Source organism: Aythya fuligula, chromosome 1 (assembly GCF_009819795.1).
Source record: "Aythya fuligula isolate bAytFul2 chromosome 1, bAytFul2.pri, whole genome shotgun sequence".
Lineage (NCBI taxonomy): Eukaryota > Metazoa > Chordata > Aves > Anseriformes > Anatidae > Aythya > Aythya fuligula.
The window spans coordinates 175,466,598-175,492,496 of NC_045559.1; the positions used below are offsets into that span (position 1 = coordinate 175,466,598).

The following is a 25,899-nucleotide window of genomic DNA, read 5'->3' on the forward strand; positions in this document are numbered from 1 at the left end:
AATAAGATGAGACAATCACTGTGGACAGCTGGTTGACTTGCATTTCTCCTAACATTGGAAGGAAATTTCCATGCTTGGCATAATTTTTTTTTTTTTTTTTTTTTTAAGTATAGATGCAAGAAAAAAAAATAATCAGTATGTTAAGATTGGTTCAGTGCAAGAGGTTTATTCAGACTTTTTCGAAAGATGATGTTAACTAAACATCTCACAGGGGTTATTTCCTAAAGGGAAAACTTGCTGAGGCAAAGCAACAGATGGCACCAAACAGTTTATGTGGAATTTTCCTTCTAGGTGAGCTAGGTAACAACATAGTGCTGCATTACATTAAGGAATGTTTTATTGCTCAGCATGAGGATGATGAGTTTTGACAAGCTAACATATTGCCATTTAATAAAGGTGTTACATTCATTTAATGGAAAGAGATATAACTTATTCTCTGTAGTCCCTTCAGTCCACAGAGGCACTACCAAGAACGCTGATAAAGGGTTTTCCTAACCTAAATTAGAATTGGCTGGACTTGTTCAAATTAGCTGCTATCTTCATTTATTATTTGTCAAATACCTTACCATCATATCTGACAACATACAATGGCAAAGAACACACTTTAGGACTATTGCTATTTGTGCTCCCCTTTCCTCTTGTAGCTGGGAGAGACTGAAATATACGTACCTAAATTGATAGCTTGGATTCAACAGGATCTGAAAGTGCCATGCAGCCCATTTAATTATATCAAGCCGTCCAATGAACACGGCTTGGAGGGGATCTAAATGCATTCTACATGCGTGAAAGGCAGCAGATGGATTTATTGACTTCAGATGCAGTCAGCAGACACAAAGTGACATTTATTCCTTAAGAACCAGAAACAACAGAATTCTCTAGTCTGCGTATCTGAGCACTAATACAACAGATTGTGACTGAAAGGTTTAGCCTGGTTAGGTACTTGCATTTAATTTAAATCCGTTATTATTGCATTTGATGTTTATGTTTCTATCCTGCTAATCTGATTTTTCAGATTGCTTTGCTTTGTTTCCTTTTTATGAAACAACCTGGATTTGGAGTCTGTTCTATATTAAAGGTTACTGACTTCCAATTCTCCTCCACCTCAATGAACTTTCTATTCCTTCAGGAAGAAAATCTAAGAATTGAGTCCATCTGAGTTTGTTTTTAAGATGTGGATGTGATGTACAGCAAAAGCAAATGGATGAATGCTAGACATAGGCAAAGAAAGAACACAAAATACCAAGTTTGGATTGCCCATTGTCCATCAGAAATTTGTCTGTCATGGTGCTTCTGTCGCCTTTCATGGCTCTCTAATTTCCTCTTGGCTTTAACAAATAAAAAGGGATACATTATTTTGTTTTCTGCAGTTGCTAGGTTTAGTCACCTCTACAGTATTTTTCTAGACTTTTTTTTTTCTGCTCTCTTCAACTGACTTTTTGACTCTTAGGACTCTGCAGCTCTTTTTGACCCTTCTTTTCAAAATAATTCTCTCATTTGTACTGAGACTTTCAAATAAATATTTCCTCGAGTTTTTAATATAACTGTGACCTAGCAGAAGAAAACAAATAAAACACCTCACCCTTAGGACTGAGCATAAACCATTCATACTGCACTTTACAGATTCCTAAAAATTACTATGCAATACCATAATCCATGCATGAAGAACTAATTTCAGCTTCACTGCCTTCCGTGGAGCTGCAGAAATTATACATTTAGCCTGATGATTGTAAGAGTGTGAAAGAGTGTGTCTTACATTCTCATTTATTTCTGTCTTCTTGTATCCCTTTGCTTATCCGAGGTGGAAAGGAATATGTAATCAGTGTGGCTAAGTAAAGTAGAAGGGTATATGTGGAAAAGAAACCTATATACTCTTTTCACTTCTGCTGAAAGGAAGGCTGTGCACTGGTATATAGAGAACAACTGCAACTCTAATGTGAATAGACAGCAAGATGACTGAGGAGTATATACACTCCTCCTCTCTTCAGCCCTATTACTAGCCTTCATTAGATTCCTATTTGCATTTTCACTCCTTTGAAATGTCATCTTTCTGCTGCTCAGTTCCACCACCATGCATCTCCTTATTACTTCCTCTTCCCTCCCCATAATGGATGAATATAGGCAAATAACTTTGTAGTTACATTCCCTGTGACAACTCTCAATGGCTTGGATGTAGACTTTGCTACTGGGAATTCAAAACTACTGGCTACGTGTAAGCAAAAAGAAGTGTGAAAGGAGATGTCACTCTGCTCAAGCACAGAAGGTGAAGAGTTGCTGAAGTCTGCTTTCCCACAGTGAAGCAGGAACTGGTGGGTCCCAATAGTTCTTGCTGTGCTGGGGCCAATCTCCCCCTGCACACCTATGGTGCGAACCAGCTTTGAAAGCAGGATTGAGGTCTTTGATTTCTCCCTTCTACGCTCAGCACAGAAGCTGAATTAGAGAGAGAGAGAGAGAAACAAACAAACAAACAACAAAAAAAGGGGAGCTTGATGCACTTTGAAGGGAAACTTAGCTGTTAAAATCAGCAATGAAGTACCTCTCTTGCTGTTTGTCCTCATTTCATTTCCTAAACAAGAATCTTGCTGGGTCCACGTGGTGCCTTAATTTAAAAACATTCCCATTTTTTGGCAGCTGCAGCTTCCTCAGCTTCAGCGATTCAATGTGTAAAATTGATATCAGCTCTAGGCAGGCTGTGCATGCTTTTAGCCCGTGATCTAGGAGGGAGCCGATCTTATCCCTGAAACTGAGGATTACTAAGGCTCTGTTGGTAACATAATGTAGAAAACATTGGCTCAAGGCAAAGGTAGCAGTTCTCCTTCCCTGCCCTGAGAAGCTGCCCCTCTCTCTGAGGCACTGGATTTGGAGAAGCCTGTTAGGGCTTGTCTTCTTCACTTCTTCCTGGAAGGTGTGAGTAAGGGATCTGGTGCCCTTCCAGAGGCCAAACAGGCTCGTCAGAAAGATTTCTGCAACCGGAGCAGAGTGCCTGAGGGCTGCTCTGATGTATGATGCTTTGTTTGTTCCCATTTGCCTCGTAAGATTGAGTTTTGTTGTTGCTGTTGCTTGTTTTGTTTGTTTGTTTTCCCAGTTTTAAGAGGTTAGGGAAGTTCTGCAAAGTTCTGTGTGTCAACATCATATTTATCCCTGAATTTGTTGTTGTAACCCAATGCAAAATAGGCTAGTTGTATGACTTTTAGTAAGAGGTCAAGCCACGTGATTCACAACGTCTATCTGTATACCTAGAGATGAGGTGATGAAAGGGATTAATTGTATCTCAGGTACTTGGCGTCATCAATCATTGCATCATTAGTAGCTGCAGCAATGCTTTGCACCCTTTCAGACATCCCTTTTTATGATTATTTACTAAACAGAAAGAGTTCTCTTCCATATTCAAAGGGTTTGGGTGGTGGGGTTTTCCTTTACAGCCTGGTACAGATAGGTGCTTCCTCATGGGAAAAATGCAGACCTGGCAGTTGGGTGAAAGTCTGCTTTTCCCTGGGAACAATGCTGTAGGATTCAGTCTTGTGAAACCAGGGAGGACAATGGAAGGAGGGATTGTCACTGAAGAGCTTCTGTGCATAGGGAAGCATGATTTCATACTTCCCTAGAGAAAATAGCTCCACCCAATAGTTCAATGGTGTGTGGCTCTTGAACAGACACTGCTGAGGTATGGTCGACATTTTCCTTCCTTTGGTAGTCTTGAGTTGGAAAAAGAGCCGGTAGCAACCTCTAGGCCTGGCTCGTGTAATGCTTTCCATTATTAGGGACACTTGGGCCTTGTCTGAAAGGAGGCATTTGGAAACACAACAGGGAAATTCCCTAAAACAGGTAAGTTAATCCATGTGTGTGACTTGTCCCATGAAGTTCTGAACATGGCTTTGCCACGCCAGAGAAGGAGGGCATGCAGAGAGGTCAGAGGATTGGAGTCAATGTGGCTGGTTAGCTAAGCAACCTTCAGGCTGACTGGCTGCTCTACTTTCAGTCCACCTGGACGCGGGGTAAGAGGTAACATGTCAAGCCATGAATATGGCTTACTACACATGAAGAATAAAAAGGAAAATCAAGTAGCTTTCCATCTGGTAAATACCAGGTATGTTGTCATTTGAATGAATGAGGAGGGAAAAAATAGGCTGTCACGTAATGAGATTGGCTCAGGCTGGGCATTTGCACAACCAGAGTTTGCACAGACGACCTTAATTTTGGTATTTCTTACCTTTATGACTGCTTGCTTTTGTAGCCTCAACATTGTTTGAAGGCAATTATTGCACTGTGTGCAACACACAGCTCATAACAGGAACTTATGCAGCTTATTTCTGGAGGGACAGTTTTGTCATTGGAAACACTGAATATCACGTGGCTTAAAGAATGTTAAAGAAGAATATCTTGAGGGAGCCATGGATGATATTCCATGGAAAACATCCTGAAGTATTTTTAGCTATGTATTTTCTCAATGTGTGATGAAAACAAGCAAATAAATGGGCCGCATACATTTTATGCACTGTATGGCAAGACTCTCAACTCTAAAACTACACCAGAATGTGACCTCATAGTAAAACAACACAAAGACCATCAGACTTATTGCATATTTCTGAGTGGAACTTTTATGTGTTTTCAAAATGATGCTTCAAAAACTACCTCGTGATATTGTGATTTTTTTATGCTTTGAGGAATTAGCACGCAACAGGTCTAGCTATGTGGTGGTTAATGCCTCTTCATAAAGGCTTGAGCTTTCGTGGATTCACATATGGAAAGCCATGTGAAATTCAGCAGATCCAGTGGACCCTCCTTTGTCTGGGAGGATAGGCTGCTCCATGCCCTCTAGTGTGTTTTAAAAATTCATTCTACATTTTCAAAACAGAGTAATGAGGTAGATCCTGATCTTGCTTTCATGCAGGCAGGTTCATCTGCCACCATGAAGATCAGTGGTGTCATTCCAGATTTTCACTGCAAAGACCAAGTTTGCTGTCTGTCCAGACTTCTTGAAGTCCTTGATTCTCATGTTACCTCCATGAAAAATTTTGATATTTTAATTCCATGCTGTACAAGGCATTCATCCTTAAAAATCAGCCCACCATGGCTCTTTCCTATACTGAATGTCCTGATGCCTATATTGTTGTTTTGTGTGGAATATTTGCTCCCAAACTAATTTCAAAGTTCATCTTTGTCACTATGCCTGCTTTGGGCTTTGAAAACTAATATAACCATTGTGACCCAACCTCCGACCAACTCACTTTTATGGTTTCCAAATTATTCATCCAGTTGACAAAGAAGCTATTCACTCTTGCAGATCATTCATTTACTACAATTATTACCATGATTAAAATTAATTGGCATGCCCAGCTCACTCAGCACCCTACCCAAGCCCAGAACTTGATGAAGGTCAGACATGAGGAAATTTAAACTCTTCCAAATAATGTCTACATATAAAGAGACAAAACAGGAGTTTCAAGGTAATCCATCCTTTCCTGCAGCTATTTTCCTCAAAGTGTTCCTGTTTTGACTGGAGACTTCTGTTTGTTTTTTTCTTTTCAGGAATCATTGGCAATTTTAAAGGTATCACGGGGCTTTGCAGTACTGTTTGTTGTTGGAGAGCAGGCGCAATGAGATTACTCCGGTGTCACTGTTTCAACTCTAAGTTCAGCTTGGCTCTCAAGCTGTGTTTTGACAAGACAGTAAATTTGTTTTTTAGGACATTTAGTGTCAGATCTTAAAAGTACTGTAATCATAAGAATGCAATACACTGGTACAGAGTCATTCCAGTGATACAAATTGGTTAACAATGTTTTGAAGGGAAGAATTTGTCCTAGCAGATTTAATATAGAGCAAGTATTCTCTGTCTAGGCATCTCTAACTTCCTGCTGTCTTCCTGCAGCCATAAAATCCATAAAGCCAGCATAAAATTGAACATAAATACTGTTCTGTGTGCTCTGGCTAAACCAACAGAAACAGAATCATATGCTCTTGCCTGATTTTGATCAAATTTGTACTGCTACATGATGTACAACCACATAGAGCTGGTATTAAATGATTACAGAGCCACTGTCTCAGTAGTCTACCAAAGCAACAACTCTGTGGTTAGAAAATTAAAGACATTTCATCTTAGCATCTGCTCTTCTCTTAGAATTACAAACACCCTCATCAGTGGAAGCTGTCATATCTAATAAATAGACAGTTTCAATCATTACTATCTAGGATGTCATCGGGAGCACAAGATGGAAGATGCAGATGATGTGCCTCAGCTGTAGGGTTCTTAATGCTATTTTTTATAGTGACCCAAATCTCCTCCAGTGACAAATAAATATTGCTTTTGGGGCAGGATGAGGATATTTGTATGGCCCTATTTGCTCTAATAAAATTGATATTTTTTTCTTGACCACAGAGGACATACAATATTTCCATGAACTCATGAGGTTCCCTGGTGATTATCTAGTCAGTAGAGATTACCCACTATATATGGTATATATGATTTTACATGCATAGAACAGTGGTATTTGATTATTTAGTCCTGTGTAGAGCAAGTTATAAGATATACATAAAGCAGGGTGAGTTTGAATAAAAACATCTTTGAAAAGAACATGCAGTCTTTTGTTAAAAATGTTGAACTGTTGAAGAATTTGGTGAAAATCACAAACCATGCTTAAAAATCTGTCCTTTTTCTCAACCTAATTTTAAACTTACAGTAGGTAGAGCTTCTGATAGCTTGTACGTAGAGTGAAGAAACACCTTCACCTCTTTCCTATTTTGAGACTTACAGATTTTAATTAAGTCACTTTTCAACTTCTTTTGTTAATCAAAACAAACTTCTTCAATCTTTAACTATAAAAAATGTTCTCTGACCTTTCAGGTGCTTTGCAGGTGCTTCCTTGCACCTTTCCAAAATAATAATCATCTGTCTTGAACTGTGGACAACAGCACCAGATGCCATAGCACAACAATGTTTACCTGAGTACCAAGCACGGAGGCAATATAACTCACTTACTAGCACCAGAAATTCTTCTGCTTATAAATCCAATTCTATTCAGAAATTCAATTTGCCATTCTGATCCTGGCTATTACTTTTACACACCTGGTTACTCACCATGACCCTGGAGACGTCTGAAAATCATGGCATCCCCATAAAGATAAGTGTTTCCTACAGACTTTGTCTTTAAGTGCACAGCTTTGCATTTGGCTGTTTAGAACTATGTTTGCTTATGTTCATCTCACCAGCCAATTCAATTTATTTCAGTGTTTTGCCCTTTTTGTGACTTACCTTCAGTTCCTTCATTTCTTTCGTCTTCCTGACACCTGCAAATAATGTCAGTTAAAGTCTGCCCATCTCTTATTTCTTCTCTGCTTGTTTCCATGGGATTCAGCTGCTTTCATCTTAGAATCTGATACCTAATAAATCTGGTTGACCAGGAACTGGTCAGTAGCTTTTACGTTCATCAGGTTGGTACTTTTCTATTCAAACTAAAAGAATTTCCTTCTCTTATAGCTTTACCCATAGGTCACAAAAGGAAAACAAACAAAACAAACAAACAAACAAACAAAACAACAATAAAAAAAACCTCTAAATTTCTCAAAACACACGAAGGAAAAAAGGTTGGTTGCAACTCCTATCTACACTGTAGATAGGAGTTCCTACACTTAACAGTGTTCCTACACTGTAAGACTGTAGAAATGCATAAAGCAAAAAGCACCACCAAGCTTTGTCTTTAATTTACCCTTTTGCTATTCATCTGGTCAAAAAAGTATTTGCTAATCCCCAAGTGCCTTGTTCCACCCTTCCTGACAAAGGAAGAATTAACTTCTGAGGTATTTCACAGATGGACAGATCAGATGCGTGACACAGGCAAACAGACCTATCTTCCACCCTCCTCAGGATACCAGCTATACAATGCTCCAAGCCAACAGGGAGGCCCCAAACACCTTGCCCACCATCCTATGACCTCCATGCACATGCTGGGCAGACCTCACCTATCAGACAATGCTTCCTGTTCCATCCAGTGATGAGGGATTTCCATTACTGTAGGAAAAGGCTTACATACCTTACCTGGCTTCCTTGTACCAGTGGAAGTCAATGTCCTTCACCAGGTTGCTGTGTTAGCCAATGGACCATCTACCTCACTGTTACACCTTCTTCCAGATGCTTAACAGATACTAAGTACTTCAAATGAGAGTGATAACATCAATAATAAGCATAAGGGGGCCTGTATTTTTTCAGAAATTAGCCCATGTCACTGCCTTTTCTTCCCCACCTGTGCAGGAAGCACAAACAAATATTGTTGTCAATTCAAAGGGCAAACCTCATGGAAGTGCAAAACCTGGGACAGAGAAGAAGCTTTTTGGGTGTGTTTTCTTAGAATGTGATTGTTCCTAAAATATCAAGGAAGATGGAGAAGTTTGCATGCCTGGATATGTTGTTATTTTGCAGCAATATTGCAGGCTGGTAAATTGTGGTAATAAACTAATTACATCTCTAAACCCTGGTAGCAATGCATACTCATTCATTACACCTCACCGTAGGTGAGTGTCAAAATTAATGTCAAAATTTTAACTGCAAATCTATATATAAATATAGATTTTTTATATATATAAATATATATATATAAATATATATAAATATATATAAATTATAATTATAAATATATAAAATATATTAAAAATATATAAAATATATAAATATATATATATAAAATATATATATATTTTATATATATAAAAAAAATTTATATATATAAAAAAAATTTATAAAAATTTATATTTATATTTATAAAAATTTATATATATAAAAAAATTTATATATATAAAAAAAATTTATATATATATAAAATATATATATATATTCCCTAAACAAATAAACATAAATGTGATTTTCTTGTGGTTTCCATGGTAAATGACAAGATGACAGTCAACTTCAGGAAATGTTCTTTTTAAAATGAGTATTTAATAAAAGTATTTTTAATATTCACCCCTGTACATTTCCTCTTTATTGATCTAACAGACACAGAAATGACACTTTTATTTGCTTTTTTATTTATCTGAACTAGGCTTGTCTATATCTAGCCACTTTTAATTTGCACTCTCATATACACCATGATTGCTCCATGAATTAAGACTCTTTCTTTAAATTTCAAATGCAAATTAAGTAACTTAAACAAGGTTAAAGCATCAAGAACATATTTTCTTTTCTGGTAAATTGTGTGACATCCTCTCCTTGTTAAAAAGTAAAAATAGCTGCACAAGCCATCAGATGGGATCCCTTGAAAGTAATGTGGTAACGCTATTACAGCAATGACAGAATTTCAACTCCACATTAAGTAAGTTAATAGAATCTATGAAAAACTTTGTGGAGCAATTTGTCCCTGAGCTAATTGAATTGAAATCACAGGAATTATGGTAAGAATTAATTTAATCTTGTTATACTTGTCTCAATCACTAAAAGCATTGGTTTTCCTTAATGTCGGTATTTGTGGAATTATTGTTGTCAGAAAAATGTATCATCTTAGAAAAGTAAACAGGCACATCCTTCATCCTCCTGTTTCACATTGCTGTCTCTCTTCCTTCCTTCCATGCTTTCTCTATACATCAAATGTTTCTCTTCTCAAATCTGTCAATTTGCAGTGCTCCCCACAGAGAGTATGTGCTTTCAGCATGTGCTGGAAGTGAAATAAATAGGACAAACTGTGTGCTTAGAAGTAAGCATACCTCACTGTACCAGCCAAAAAATGTTCTTCAGTATACAGCACTATGACCGTGAACTCTAGTAAAAACTTGTTTTTTGCAATGACAACTATATTGACTCATTATGCTCTATCTTATCTTAAAAGAAATCAGGATCCCGACCACGAGTCCCTGTTAGTTGTTCTGGATGACCTCACATCAGCATTTATATACCCCACCACTTCACATACATCTTGCTGCTTCTTCCCCTCATGTGTACCCTCCACTGGGATAAGTCTGCCTCCCTGGGTCTCCGCTGCACAACAACCAGAAAAGGTTTTTTGTTTGGTTGGTTTTGGAAAAAAAAGAGATCTGTTTAATTTTTTGTTTGAACGTATACCATGATAGATTGCAAGAAATGAGGTGACCAAAATAGGAATTTTACATATTGATTTGCTGTAGTTGGAAAGCTCCCAAATATTGTGCTTAGTAGAACACATAAAAAGATAAAAGGGATGGCTCCGCTCAGTGCCAAGTTGTTGGGTGGGCTAAATTCTTTCCATTTTCCAAGCAAATCATTTTGCCACCTGTTTTCTCCTTTTTAAGTGCTATGAGGGAGGCAAAGTTCTTTTCCCCCTCCTCAATTTTTCTGCTATAAACCTTTAGTGCTTTATAGGTTGTTTAAATAAAATGTTTATTTTGGTGCCGAATGCTTCAGAAGTAATATAATTCTCTATTAATTAATTTTTATGTGACTTTAAAGTATCACATCAGTAACCCATATTCTTTGCTATCTGTTTCTCTTTTCTTTTTCTTTTAGAATAAATGTTTATCAGAAAGTTCCATCTGCAGAGCCTGAATGAACTCAAAGAAGCAAACGCTCGATTTTGTGCCAGGCTTCTCAAACTCTGAAACCACAAATGCAAAACCTTGTCAGAGGTGTTTGTCTCGTAGGTAAAGATGAGGGGAAGATACAGCCTGTGTTTAGTCAGTTCACTTCTTCTTGTCTTGTGAAGTGAAACTTTTAAAAAAAAGGAGAGAAAGGAAGAACTGAGGAGTTACCGATCCGTTCAATAAACTTCAACTCTCTCCAAAATTATAATGTAACTTGGAAGACAACATGGAGAGGAATAATAAATACAACTATTTGAAGGACAGAGTCAAATAACCCAACTTCTTTCCGTGATGGGGCAACATACCTGTAGGTTGGTTATATGCCTTGTGCATCAATTTACTAAAGTTTTTGATATCCATGTGACATTTTTCTAGGAAACCACATTTCAGCTAAGTATTCCCAGGAGGCTACAGAGAAGATGACAACCCATTGGCAGTCAGCCCTGGTTCATGTACAAACTGGAAGAATGTTTCAGTGTCCTTATTAACATGGATGATCAGCCATGAAGCATGGTCATTACATCTCCCTTGCACTGGAGGACCCAATACTCTGGTGCTGAGCAGAGGGGAAGGATCAACTCCCTTGACCTGCTGGCAATACTTGAAAAATACTTGGAAATAAAACTGGTGGAAGGCAAGAAAGTAGCAGGTGGATTATCCCTCTACAGCTCTGCAGGTCCTTTGGTAAAACTTTTCCCAGGGCTTTCTTCTCACTGTGATTTCTTTCTTCACGAAGCTCTTTCCTAAGTCCATAGACACAATTTTGCCAACTGCAGAAATAATTCCACCTTTTGACACCCGAATCTCTGGGAAATTGTTTAAAAGTGTCCTGTCTCATACAGGTACACACAGAAGCAGCAATTAGAGCAAGAAGAAGAAGAAGAATGAAGAGAAAAGGCACACAATGGAGAAAGTCTGTGAACAAAAATTGTAGGCCAAGAGCGTTTTTTGAGGTGCCATGTGCAAAACAGTCCAAACAGAAAAAAGACATTGTAAACTGGGAGAAATCTTCTTGAAGAAAACTACTATTTTTTTTTTTTTTTGCCCAAACACCCTCATAGACAGAAAGGAGTGGGCTTCAAGACAGGTATCAAGATTTTGCCAATAATTAATGTTATTAAATAAAATATATGTTCATTTTAAAATGTGTTTCTTGAACCATTCTGTTACTTCAGCTTTATCTGAAAGGTTGCCATGTTGAAAAGTATGTGCATTTTGCTCTGCTATTAATATATTTCTCATTTTAATGATCTACTGTGGGTTGCTACCCCCTATCTGTCTGGCAGGGACAACCCAATTTCCATGTTGATCAACCCTTACCTTCAGATGTTATGCAAAATTACTTAACTGAAAAACAAAACAAAACAAAACAAAACAAAAACAACAGGCATGTTTACTATGAGGAGAATGAGCAACAACATTTCCTTGAAGAGTTTACTCAGAGTAGGCTTGCATATTCTGTGTGGAGAAAAGAAGGAAGTTTCATGTTAGCCTAAATTGATAACAATTAGTATATGCTCTTTATGTGGTATATGCTAAAGGAATGATGGCCAAATGATACAGAAAAATGCAGAAAAAATATAATTATTTTAAAATCTTTCTACCTCAAATTAGGGCAAAAAATTGAAGGTTCAATTCAACCTCCCACCGCCAAGGAATGGAAATATTTAAGGAGGTGGAGGCTTTCCCTTGTGAATGTCTAAACAAAGCATTTGAATCAAAATCTATATGTTTCAGTGTGTCCAACATAGCCAAAATATTTTGCTCAGAAAAAGAAGGCATGTGTTGCTATTTTCAATGCACTTCATGTAAAAAATGTCAATAATGAAACATTCACTTTGTTGAACCAGTTTTCACTGAGTCATTAAGGGCAGGGAACAGAAGAGACAGAGGGATATGAGGCATCTTTGAACACAGCATATACAGCAGACTACTGAGAAATTCAAACCCAAATGTCTAGACTAAGTGGAAAAACCTGAAGAAAAAATAAGCACACAACTTGGAACAAAGTCAAAGTCAGGATGAAATGAAACACACCCCCAGGCTGTGCTGGAGATGTTTTGATGCCTGTTCCCAAGCCAGTTGTGAAGACCTGCCTCTGGTAAAGTCTTGTCCCAAACCACTGTCCCCTTCTCCCAGGGGCCAGATGACCACAGCTTATTTTAGTGGGCTGCTCCTCTACCTATTCTCTAAGTTTATCCTTGCCTTGGGCCTGCCTGCAGTTCCCTTGCCCCTCTGCAAATGTGGCAGCATCTTGATGAAATATATATATATATATATATAAACTCTCTGATTCTGACATTTATCCTCAAATTCCATATCAGCTTTGACAGAATTACATTTTTCAGAGAAATACTTTGCCTGTGATTTTCAACCAGTTCAGCCAAGCAGCGCAGAGACCTTGGTAAAACTGGGCTCTTCAACCTGGTGAGCAGAGCTCACGCAAAGGGAAATCATGTAGGGCAGAGCTCATCAACAAGCATGAATCTGTCCCTGTCACAGAAACCAAATTTGGCATTTTGTAGCCCCAAAGGACAGGCCTGATCTGAAATTGCATTGCAGCTTTCATTTAGAGCGTGTAGGATCTGATTTCTGTCTTCCTTATCCAACAAGACCTTAAACTTAAGTAGGCTGTTGTAATCTTTGGGGGCCTGTACTAGCTTTCCACTAATAGAAACCAAGTTTTGAACACCAGGGGATGAAATGAGGTAAATGCAATTGTCTGTCTATTTAGTCACATGTATACGTTTTAGGACATGTGAAACCAAAAATGGGGCTGAGGGCACAGCAAGAACCTGTGTGAACTTCAAGATAGAAGGGTACGTACAGCGCTGGAGCTGAAGGAGAAGCTTGAAGGGGTGTGTTCCTAGATATGAGTTTTAAGTTTTCATGGTTCAACAAGGTGCTAGGATGACGTATATTTAATATTTGGCCACTTTTGCCTCAAAGCCCTCAGTGTGGCCACAGCCAAAGAGACTGGATGTCAAGAGGTACAAACCACCACCACGTGAGATCCTGCAGCACATCGTGAGGAAAGGAGGGGAGCTGGCTAATATTTCTTTGACACCACTTCTTAGTGCACAGCCCCTTGTGGGATGACATTCCTTAGCAATATGTCACACCTGGGGGTAAAGGGAAGGAGAACAAACATCCTTGGACAACCACGTACCATTTCTCACCATCAGCTTTAGAAAGCTGTCTTCCAAAAAGCAACATTCTCAAAGTCATCTTGTTTGCTTCCTTCTGAGGTTAGTCTTACAATGAGGGCAGTTCATCAACAGACCACTGATAAACTTATTATCAACACAAATAGTTCCTTTTTCTACTGCTGGAAGAAAGGCAGCAATCTCACTTCCCCAAATGAGCTATACCACTGTGGCACTCCTTTGGGCCTGGTTTAGGGGTGCAGCACAGGATTAATGGGATTTTCTATAGGCTTAGTAAAATACAGATAGCACTTCACCTTTTTTTTGGCAATAGTGCACATGCTACTTTTTCTAAACTGCCAATGTATTTTGCAAAAGTTAGAGCTCAGGTGGCAGCGTCCCAATTTTCTGTATGAAAGCTGTAAGTTGTGAAGAAAATGAATGCATCTCTAAATACAATAAATACAATTTCCTTTCTTCTTTCTTGTGAATTCTGCTTTTCTGATGTTGGGAGTTATCAAGCAGGCGACCCAGAGACTAGGTTTTGCGATCAAGCCCGATAGCTACAAATTCCAAAGGGCAGGCAGGAATGAAAAGAAATATAGAAAAGCTGGAGGGAAAGGCATCGTTTCAGATGGTGACTGAGCTTCATTTCCTAACTTCTCTGCAACCCTCCTCTTTCACATCTCCTGGCCTTCTGCAAGGAGGGGAAGAAAGCAATAAGTGAAAGCGTTGAGTTTGTAGGAGGTACGAGCTCCACTCGAAGAGCCGTAACACATTGGCTGGTGTTCAAGGGTGCGCTGGTAACTAGTAAACTGAGAAGACTAGGAGCGTACACACTGTGGATTAACAACAGGCTCGGTGGAGGGCAGAGGGATCCTGCAGCTCCACGAGGCATGGTGGCCCCACACACACGGGTGGTGTGCGGTGCCAGCCACCTCACGGCCTGTTTTAGCACGGGGGCCACCACAGGTGCCTCTGGCCCTGGCCTCGATGCCCACAGAGCCCCTCCGTGGGCAAGGGGCTGCCCACGAGGGGCTAAAATGTGTGTCCCCTTCCGTCCTACATGGCCAAGGGGCTCCCCCCGATGCCTCCCGGTCCCCCTTGGGCTGGGGGCGCGGTGCGAGGGGCGGCCCGTCGGGGGGCTCCGGGCACCCAGCACCCCCCCAGCTCCCCTTGGGGGCGGCTGTGGCCAGCTCCGACGGCCGGAGCAGCCTCCAACCGGCTTATACCCGAGGCGACCTGCCCCTAATCCTCGGCTCTTCCCCGGGGAGGGGGCGAGGAGCCCGGGGCGGCGCCTGGGGCCAGAGGGGGGGCCGGGGGAGAAAAGGGAGGAGCGGGGAAACGGGGTGGGGGGGGAAACGGGGTGGGGGGGGAGGAGGAGGAAGAGTGGCGGTGGGGACGTGCAGGGAGCCGGAGCGGCGGAGGCAGGAGGGAAGGGCTCTCCCCGGCGAGGTTTGGGCTACCTGCTGCGGGGGGGATGGAGGAGCACGGCCACCCGTACGGCGCCCGCAGCCCCGCCTGGGAGGAACTGGTAGGTACATGCATGCCTCGCAGCGCACAGGCATTTCCTACCCGCCTTCCTGCCCGCTTCCCTATTGTTCAGCAGGGCTGTCAGCCCTGTCCCCGCTTCCCCCCCGTCTTCCCTCCTGCCGGCCCGGAGCCCCGCCGGCTCTCGGGGAGCTCATCGGGGTGCCCCGAGCCTTCCCTCAACTTTACCGGGGTTAAACGGAGCAAGGGGGGGGGGGAGGGGGGGGCACCGCTCAGCCGCCTCCTTAGCACGGCGAAAGCACCCCGTGAAGGGACAGGGAGGAGGTTTCCAGAAAGAGACACTTTTAAAAATTCTCTTTTATTATCGTTATTATTAAATGTTTGCAGCCAGGCCACGGCAACCGTACAAGCGTCGTGTATCGGCCGAGCTGCGCTCGCTTACGGCGAAGTGGAGCCGGGCTGGGGTGCCCCGCGGTCACCTCGCCTCACAGGGCACGGGCGAAGGGGGTGCCACCAAACTGGGGTCCCCAAACTGGCCGGGAGGGAGCTGGGGTGGCTTTGGGGTTTGTTTGAGCAACTCGGAGACCCTCCTCCCAGCCCGAAGGAAATCATGTCACCGGCATCCTCAGCGGGCGATAAAATCAGATTTCCCTTCTCGGTGTCGTCTGGTCCCGCCGTTGGGTTTTTCTCCATTGTGCAAACACACGCACACACTCACCAGGCAGGGAGGGCTAAAAATAGGCTTTGGGTGGCCACTCGGGAGATTCCAGGCTATCCGAGAGGTCAAGGCTAGGCTGGCTCTGGCCCTGAACTTGGGGAGATGGCGTGAAGCACGCACCCACGCCACTGCCAAGCTCCCCCTTGGATGGTTGTGCCTTTTTTTTTTTTTTGACATCTCACTGTATGAGTCCAGGGCTCCTGGGTTTACTTGTAAACCCAGTTTTAAACAGCAGCTGTGGGAGAGCCACACTTTGGCTGTCCCAGCCTGCTCGCTCTGATCCCTGGAGATACCCACGGGGAACTAAAATCACCCCTTTCCCAACTAGGATCTGTAGCCCCGTGCCCTCCCGAACACATTTTTACTGGCCTCATTCTTGTTGTGAAGTTCAACATCCCCCTTCACCGCCCTCTGCAGTCCTCAGCCCCCGAAGCTGCTGCCGGAGATGCAGCTGTGATAGGGAAAACAGCTGTATGCGTGTTCCGGTAATATGGAGCTGACACCAAAAGGATCACGCAAAGGCGAACCCGAGATTTTTGCCTGGGGAGACGAAGACACCGTGGGAGGAAGGTGGTGAATCTGATTCCCCGTGAACGCGTTATCCTATTAAGCAGTGACATTTAAATTGGCTGCCGTCATCCGAAACTCAGATGAAACTCGGGAGGCAGATGGATTGCAGCCCCTCCGCTTGGAAATGCGGAGTCCTGGCTGAAGCATCCAAGCCCGCTTCCTTCTGTGCACAGGGCTCAGATAAACAAGGAGCACATCTTTTATCTTTCCTATTTTCCCCCCCCCTCAGCCTTCCCCTCCCCCCAGTAGAGGACAGGATTTGGGTCATGTTTATCATTTCATTGCTGCATTTGTTCAGAGTACACACATGAATGCAGTTTTAAGGTTAACCACTGCACTAATTTCCTTTACAAGCCTCAAATTTCAGCTAAAGCACTCAGTCCTCTACCTGGTAACCTGCTGGTAAAATACATAGTCTTTGTGGCAAGAGCCACATCGTTCTTCTTTGTATAGATGATCTGCTTTTAAGTGGGCTTTTTATTATAATGGGGACAAAGGGAGATTTAGGTGAAGATGATGAAGAAAAAAAAAAAAAAAGTGCCCAGACCTCTCCCTAGCTCTCAAAACACAGAAAAAGAGCAACAGGAGAGGTGAAACTTTTGATTGCAGTTTATGAATCTGTGCACGGTAATTACCTATGCAAATTGTCAGGAGTCATTTGGAAGCACTGTTCCTACAGCTGTCCTGAGAAATAACTGACCGACATCAAATGGAGCCGCAGCTTCTCCTTTGAAAATGTCAGGGTTGAAATTGTCTGTGTGAAATTTCAGACATCTATAAAATCCTCTCCTTAATTCAGGGCTCACTTTTGAATAGACAACCTTCTCCTGACTTCAGTTGGAGTGGCATCAGGCCCTCCATGATGTAGCTAAAGAGAAGTAACAGAAAATGTAAGTGTATCATCCTGAACTCTTCAAAGGGAGATGCAGTTTTGTACTCAAAATACACATAATATACGTTACAAAGTTCTATACCCTACTTTCATGTTTTATATTGGACCTGAGTCTTGACTTTACCTTTCACCTTGAAATCCATAGGTGCGTCCTAACACATTTTCACAGCAGCTCTTTCTTTACTGTGCTGACCTCTGCTGTTTTACACCTTTTCAAACTGGAGCATACAAAACAGTTTTGTAACCTAGAGGTTGCTGAATGGTTTCAGCTACTCCCGAAACACAGACACTGCTGTAAATACCAGCAAAGTAGTTACTCTCTTCAACAATGGTATGCATACATTTCGTTATATTTTGGCTTCCCCTTTGGTAAGTAAGGAAGCCAAGTAAGAACAACATAGCTAACTTGATCTGCAGAGGGAGTGCAGACAGGTAGATCTGAAATTAATTTGCTCAGTATGGTGAGCCCGGTTAAAAACTATAGTTTTCATTAACCATCAAAATTAGCAAAGATTCAATAAAATCTTTTAAACAGGGCGTTGCCAACCTGACACATATACTATTATTTGTCCAACTCCCCTCAAAACAACCTTCTGAGGTGGAGAAAAAAACATATTGCCCTTCAGTTTATAGATGCCAAAGTGACCTAGAGAAAAAGAGGTAAATATGCCTATTATGCCAGGAATCAATATTAGAGCTGGAATCATTTTTTGTTCCTGGAATCAAGTGATGCGTTAATCTGCATTAGAAACTATAATCTCCAGTGCAGCTGGAGCGTATGTGTATTTGGATTTTTTGTACATTGCATATGCTTTTTAGCGACGCATATGCTATTATCAGCACTGGAAGCTGTTCAGTTAAAACATTCTCACAGTGCATGTATTTACCCAGCACTTTGGAATTCGTTGAATATAAAGGGCAGATCATCTGCTGATATCAATTGCCGTAGCCCAAATGATGTCAGTGGAGCTGTTTTGTATCAGTTGAGAATCTCCCTTTAAATGCCAACCTTTCTCAACTCTTTTCACATGCTTTAGGCAGGACATTCAAGGAAATTATTAAGAAGCATGAAACTGAGGATGTTAAATGAAAGACATAACATGTGCAATTATTGGATGTGTTTTTAAAGGCTACATCTATCCCTGTGTTCTTCAAGAGCCTGACTCAGAGCTTACAGAAGTCTAGAGGATTTTACTGGTGCCATTTGTAGCACCGTACTCATAGCTATACTCCCTGAGCTGAAATCTGCTATACGCTATTTCTCATATTGCATCTGACATCAATCACTTGGGTAAGTCACGGCTGAGAGATGCAAGTGATGGAAGTCAAGCTGGCAGTCCTTATTCAGGCAAAATCCCATGGATATCTCAGGCAGCTTCACCTGGTTAACGACTGAAACTAGACCCTGAGGATGTATTAATGCCTTTGAAAAGCAGAACTGGTCAAAACAGTGAGATCTTTAAAGCTGTTCCTGTGCACAGACAACACATAGATTTGTAGAAATACCTTTCTACACTAATGTGACCGAATAACTCGAGTACTTTACCCCACATTTTCTCTGATTTGAGACACACTGAAAACACTAGCTGATGGCAGATTTTAGCACCTAGAATTTTACAAATTCCCTGCATACCTTGCAGAAACCGTATGTAGAAACCAAACTGTACTTGTGGGACATTTCCTACATCTGCAGATCTGGGTTGTTACTACTCAGCTCTCCCCATGAAGTGACGAGAGAACATTTCCAGTACTTCAGTTCTGAAGTTTAGCAAGATACGATGAAAGAGACTCACTTTCAAGTGAATGGCTGGTGCCCTCCCCCTTGTAACTGATTTTTTTTCTCCAGCCAGTGGAGAGGAACACGACAATGGGGTAGCCCATGCAAGGACTTGTGACCCCCCCCTGCACAGTGCAGGAGCTCGAGTTGTTACTTAAGAACATGAACAGAAGCTGGAGAACTGTATTTATTGCCCATTTCACCTACAGATACTCATTTAACAGGTTTTAGGTATTTGAGGAAAGAATCTAAGCTGTCTATGCAGATATTGAAGGAGATCTGCAGCTCCTCCAGTTGCAGTGCCACTTGATCGAGTGTGGCAGGTACTGTTATATTAAAAAATGCAATTTATGAACTTGTTTCTATTTTCCCAGTGTATTACCTACCGTATGAGAAAATAATGCATTTACATCCATTGCTAAATGGTCCAATGTTTTATAAAATTCAAGATGAGTTTTTGAATTAGCTTGCAGCGTAACAAAATGTAAAATTGGTTTGAAAACAAACCAGATCAGAGTCTTGTTCAGGAAAATAGTAATGCCATGTAGCTATTATTCCAAAAGTCCATCGGAAAGCTGTTTTTAGAAGTACACTTTAACCACTCACTGTTTGCAGGATCAAGGTGTGAATATTGAAGGAACAAGCAACAAAATTACATTTCATTCATTCATTCATTCAAAAAAAATAATAACATATATATATGTAAATATATATATGTGTATTACCCAAAGATGCAAATTTAGGGTCACCAACAGAGTCAACTTTATGATCATCCCAAGTTCAAAGGTAATAATCCAAAATTACATATAATATCTCTCCTTTTCACCTTATTTTTGGAAGGTGAAATGTCTACTTGTATACAATTTTGCATGTAATTTTGCATAGGATGTTAGCCTTGTGACAGATACACAGCTGTCACATACACGATAATTTTGAATGCTGTTTTAGCATGGGAACAAATTTAACAGTGATGGAGTTGTTCATCTAAGTGCTGTTTAATTCAGTTGGATTAAATGGAGCTAGTGAGTGTTGCAGGCATCCTATTAGCACTAAGTGTTCCTCAAATCACAGTCTCAATCCTATGCAATACGTGTTAGCGTTAATTAGCAAACCTGGTCTTGTCATTGACTTGCAACATTCAATTGTCATTTACCTTCAAAAGGCTCCGATATTTCACCATTAATCAATACGGAAAATTTAATCTATTTTGAGATACAATGTCAGTGGTAAGACTTGGGCCCTATTATATTGTAGTAATAAAAGTAGGTTATACTGTCAAAACTCTAAAATATACCTTAATAGTAGTGACCCTACACAGAGAAGTGGAGTAGGACCTCGTTGGAACTACCTGATGCAGTGACACAAAACCAAGACACAAAAACAGCAAGGCTTCATGGAAACATTTAATTTCACCTGCAATGAATAGGAGTCCCAATAAAGGAAATGGGATGTTCCAGTCTATGAAATTAAGCTCGCAGCAAAGTGTTTGCACTGTAGGATAGGTTGTACATTTTGGCTTTGTTTCTCATCAACTTCTTCATGTTTAGGTACTGCGGCACTTGTACTAGCGTATTAGAGATGTCAGTTCCCTTTCTAGAAATATAAATAGAATTGTGGGAATATAGAAGCCGCAAGTATTGATTGCTTTCTTATGTTTAATCCAGTCCATGCACTCGAGATCTGTGCATCTTATTTAGCATCGCTGTGATTTAAGTGCTTATTTTGAACACTGACTACATGCAAGCCACAATAATTTCCAAGTCCCACAATTCAGAACATGTGGTGACAAGGCTGGATCGTGCGAGCTGCCAGATCGGAGACGAACAGGGAAAAGTGACCCTTTGTGTATTCCCCCCAAAAAGGCTACTCTTAAAGCAGTAATTGTAACAAAGGAATAAGAAAATTAAAGGGTTATGAGGGAACAAGGGGAAAGCAATCCATGAGTTTGTCCAGTGCTTGAAAGATACGGGTGGTGGTCACACACCTCCATGCCACAGAGTGGATGGGGAGTACGAGGTGTACGGATGTATACACGGCCATACACCCCGTTCCAGGTTGCTGCCCGTGCTCCCTGCAACTTGCCCCCAAATTCCAAAATAGCGTCCCCAAATTCGGAGCAGGACGGTTCCCTCTCCTCATGCCAGGAGGCAGGACGGTCACCACGTCCCACTTGGAGGCGAGGTGCCCCCATTCCGCCCGCCGCCTCCTTGGCAGAGCGATAGCGGGGGGCCGCTCTCCTTCGGGCACACCTCGGCTCCACGCACCTGGGCAGGTGCCTCAGCCACCAGGGACACCCGCCACGAGTGTCCCAAGGGGAAAAGGAGCCCTGGGGCCACCCGGCTGTCGCCCCTGAGGGCTCGCAGCGGGGCTGAGGGCGCGGGGGGCCGGCCCGGCGGAAGATGGCGGCCGCGCTGTCGGCGCCCGGCTCTTCCCCGGCTCGGTCCCCGCGGCCGCCTCCGTCCCCTCCCCTCTGCGCCGCCTCCTTCCCCACCCTCCCGTCCCTCCTCCTCCTCCTCCTCCTCCTCCTCCCCGGGGAGGGGAGCGGCAGCGGCTGCCCTGGCTGAGCCGGGCTGGTGTGCTTCTCTCTCGGCAGGAGTCCGGGAAGATGGCCGGGGCCGAGGCGGGGATGAGCGGCGGCGGCATCCAGCAGCAGCAGCAGCCCCAGCAGCACCCGGCGGCGGTGGGAGCGGCGGTGGGGGCAGCGGACGAGTCGTCGGACAGCGAAGGGGAGCACGAGGGCCCCCAAAAACTCATCCGCAAAGTGTCCACCTCGGGGCAGATCCGCAGCAAGGTAAAAGGGGGGAGGCAGCCGCCCAGCCCCGCCGCCCCGGGGGCCACTTCGACCGCCCCGGGGGCAGCCGCCGCATCCCGAGCGCATCCCTCTGCCCCCCGGGGCGGCGGGGGCGAGGCAGCTGCGCCTCTTCCTTCCTTCCCTCCCTCCCTCTCCCCTCCTCCCCGGCCAGCTGTTTTGGCCACATCTGTCCCCGGCTGGCAGGAAGCCCCCCGGGGCGGCGGGGCCGCGGGGCCGGAGGGGAAACCGCCTGCCAAAAGGCGGCCGGCAGCCGCCCCGCCTGCCTCCGGGGTGTGGGGGAAGCGGCGGCTGCCTCCCTCCTGCTCCTCTTCCTCGGCGGCATCCCGCCCTGCACGGCTTGTCCTGCACCCCCGGAGCCCGGTCCCGACCCGGTTTGGGAGCAGGAGGGGCCGTGCGAGGCAGGGGGAGGCAGCGCTGCCTCCGGGCTGTAGGTGCGAGGGCGCCCAGCAGCTGTCAAAGTTGCTCTGAGCAGCGGCTGGCTCGGGGTAGGGGGGGGAGCTGCTCCCCCAGGGGAATCCTCTGCTCAACTTTTGGGTGGCGGGCACATCGCTTTGCAGCCTCCCAACCCCGTGAGGTTAACGCGCACGTGTTTAGAAGTAGACAAGTTACGAGACTGCACTCGCACGGGAGGCTCCCGTAACCTCCTGCAACCCCTGGTCCACGTTCTCCGGATGCCCTGTTGGGGTTAGCTCAGGAACACGACTGTTTCTTTTCCTAAGTATCAGTGGAGCCTGTTTTTAGGGGCTGAGTGACTCCGTACAGGCCCAGACAGATCGCACTTACAGCTTGATTTCTACAGGTCATGTGTTGTTTCCTTTACCCGTTAAAGCCAGCAAGGATCTGCCTGTGATTCCTGCTGGTTTGGTGCTGTGCTTTCACCCTGCTTCACATGCCACATCCCGAGTGCTGGCACCTTTCAACAAGAAACATTCGTTGTTTAATAGTTTCTTATCCCATTATGTAAGGTGGAAGGCAATTTTTTCCAGAAACCTTCTAAACACAACGTGTCATCCCCCTTTGATTGCTAAACGTTAATTTTGCAGTTGCAGATGTTAGGCCTGGCTGGAGGGTTACTATAGTAAATAATATACAACTGTTACATTGCGTTGAAAACACAGCCAGGCACCAACTTTCATCTTTAACACTGCTTCTGTGTGCCGGTCTTCAAAACGTTTTACAAGTGACAGAGCGGGATGCTTTTTCAACTGTAGTAGTGCTAAGTGTATTCAAGGGTTTGCTCTCTTAGAGGCTGGTGCTTGTGTAAAGAAAACGTGGGGATTATGAATGTTATTGAAACAGTTTTGTGAGCGTGAAGTGCCAATGAATTCTTGCCAAGTGTTATGGGTTGGTGGGATATTCTGTGACTGAGGGCTGTGAATGAGTGCCAAACTGTCATCTTCTGAAGTTTTAAGGCAACTCTGAAAGTGATGATTTTGCTTATCTTAGTTCTGTTTCTGTGAATTGGATTTGTATAGGAAAAACTGGCTACTGGCATAACTGGTTAGTACCTCTTTGTAAAATGTTGCTTTACTGGTTGCAATTTACAATAATATGTAACCAAGACTATAAATAACTTCCCATTTAATTAAAAGTGATATATCTTTGTTAAAGATGAGACCTGGGTTAAATAATTCAGTAGCACTTTATTTTATAACTCACGATGCATTATTTAAAAGTAGCTATATTTAGACAGACAACTCCCATTTAGTTTAAGGGTGTTGCATGTTTGCTGTTGTAGTAGTTGGTGATCAGTGGTTACATGAAACCACTAGAGCAAGGAACATCAGGGAACTGCTCTTTTACCCAGCTAGTCCCTTTCATTCAAATTAGATTTGTTAAGCTTCACTTACTCTGTGAATGTGTTTGTAAGCTAAGGTTTTAATTAAATGGATGGGGTTTGTCTTACAGCTAAGAATAGACTTCTGAAAGAACCCAAAACATGTATATTACATTTATCATTGATGTTCGTGGGCCATTTAACACAGCGCCGTTTTTCTCTGGAGGTTGCTTATATACTTACTTGAAACATTTCAGCAACGTGGTATTGATTCCTTAGCGTAGAACAGTACCCAAAAGTCTCTGCTGGTAATTGTTTTTATTTTACTTAAGGAAGATGTTATTTTTAGATGTTTTGGTACAGTTGATCATTTGTGAAAGCTACCATATGGTGATTCTTTGCAGACAGAACCCTTCAGTAGTGGATTTTTTTTTTAGCATCTATCTAACAAGATTTAGCAAAAGCATGTAGAAGAGCAAAACCTTTTCCCTGGTGTAAAAATAGGTTTGTTGATCTCTAACACCTGTAGCGCTCAAAGTGAGTTTTGAACCTGTGCCTTCTTCTTCCTAAGTGCAAACCATTAATTACTTGGTCAAGGGGGTGGGAAGAGAGTGAAAAACAGAATGGGAAAATGGAAAGAAAGAAAATGTAATTACACTGAAGTTCATTGCTTGCATATGATATGCTAATCGCATGCTTACTGTTCTGCTTAGAGATCTGTAGTCCAATTTTGCCACCACTTGCTCAAATTGAACACTTAGTTCCTCTGCAAATGGCTTGGTTGATTTCAGTGTAACTGTTTTTACAGTAAATCACTGCTAGAAAAGGATGGATGCTAGGCTGGCCATTTATGTAACTTCTGTTCTTGTTGTATTTTAATTTATCTCTACTTATTCCTCACATTTTCAGAGGCACGTCTTGTGTCAAAATATAGCCACGATTTATTTCCCCGATACAGAAAACCTGAGGACCAACATGTTTTAGTTTCTGCAAAACCAAGGAGGAGACAATAAGTCACAGCGCAAGGGACTAAACTGTTCTGGGGGACAGCACCTCGCTTGCATCGAGGAGCTGTTCACTCCAGCCGCATACGTGTTTATGGAGTGATACTGTGGCAGTAGGGGAGCCAGGACCGAAATTAATTAGCACTTCTACAAGATTAAAGCCAGCATCTTTGAACCTTATCCTGGAAGCTGTTGCATCTGTGGAACACATATGTGTTCCCTGGAGGAAGTGCAACAGAATAAACAGGTGGCAAATGCCCTGTGAAGCTGAGCAGTTTTGAGCTGAAATCCCAAATGGAGAGTGTTGAAACCGTTCTTGATTTCATTGTGTCTACCCACAACTTCTTCCCTTCTGCGATACCTCAATGTTCAGTATGTAAGAAGTGTCTTGGTAAAAACTGCTTTTGAAATAGATGTTTTTATTTTTATGATGATGCTGGAAAATTGTAGCTGATCTTAAAGCAGTGTATATGATGATGTACAAGCAGTGTTATACTGGGGATTTAAATTGTGGAAAGTTCTCCTTGCATCTGCGTTAAATATGTCTTCTTAACTTTTAAAGATGCTGGTTAAGAGAGTGCTGGTGCCTTTCTTAAATGAAACAGATGATTTCATTTTTTTTGGGCTGCAGTATGAAAACTCTGCCTGTCATCAGCTAGGTTCTAATTTCTTTAAAGTTAATTGCTGTAGTGTCAAGTACACTTCTTAAAAAGAAGTTTGTTGTTTTAGTTCTTTATCGCTGGAACCTGTTGAGACAGGAAGGTTCAAATTAGAGCTGACACCTTTTTTCCCCCTCCCTGCTCATCTTGGGGGCAAGCACAAGAAAATAGATGAAGTGGTCCCTGCATGCTTGGAAGCAGAGCAATTAGAAGAGTATGGTTATAGCTCCTGCTCCTGTCTTGAGTTCTCTCTGCTACAAAGTGGGTATGAAGAATAGCACTTTCATTGCTGACCTGGCTTCCTACTGAGATGGGTCCATGTGCAGTTAATGGGAAAGCTCTGCTGGATACATGTTTTGCTCTCAAATCTGCGATTGGGTATCTGGCCTGTGTTTATTTTTGGATGAAGCAGACATTCTGGAGCAGAAAGCATGAATCAGGAAATGTAAGAAAATAGGGTGTATTTAGCGAGATAAATACACTTGCAGCATATCAGGGAGAATGCTTTCTTCACCTCCTT

At 42.6% G+C, this 25,899-nt stretch overlaps 1 protein-coding gene across 2 annotated transcripts in view; it reads left to right on the top strand.

Annotated features, from left to right (window-relative positions):
• The first annotated feature begins 21,717 nt into the window (after positions 1-21,717).
• Positions 21,718-25,899, top strand: part of DGKH (diacylglycerol kinase eta) — a 156,982-nt gene continuing 152,800 nt past the window's right edge. Inside the window, exon 1 of one of the 2 annotated variants that reach the window (XM_032189987.1) lies at positions 21,718-21,918. In XM_032189987.1, coding sequence (XP_032045878.1) covers positions 21,733-21,918 — 186 coding nt within the window. In that variant the 5' untranslated portion in view covers positions 21,718-21,732. The remainder of the gene's footprint in view (positions 21,919-25,899) is intronic. The other variant, XM_032190012.1, reaches the window with a different exon arrangement.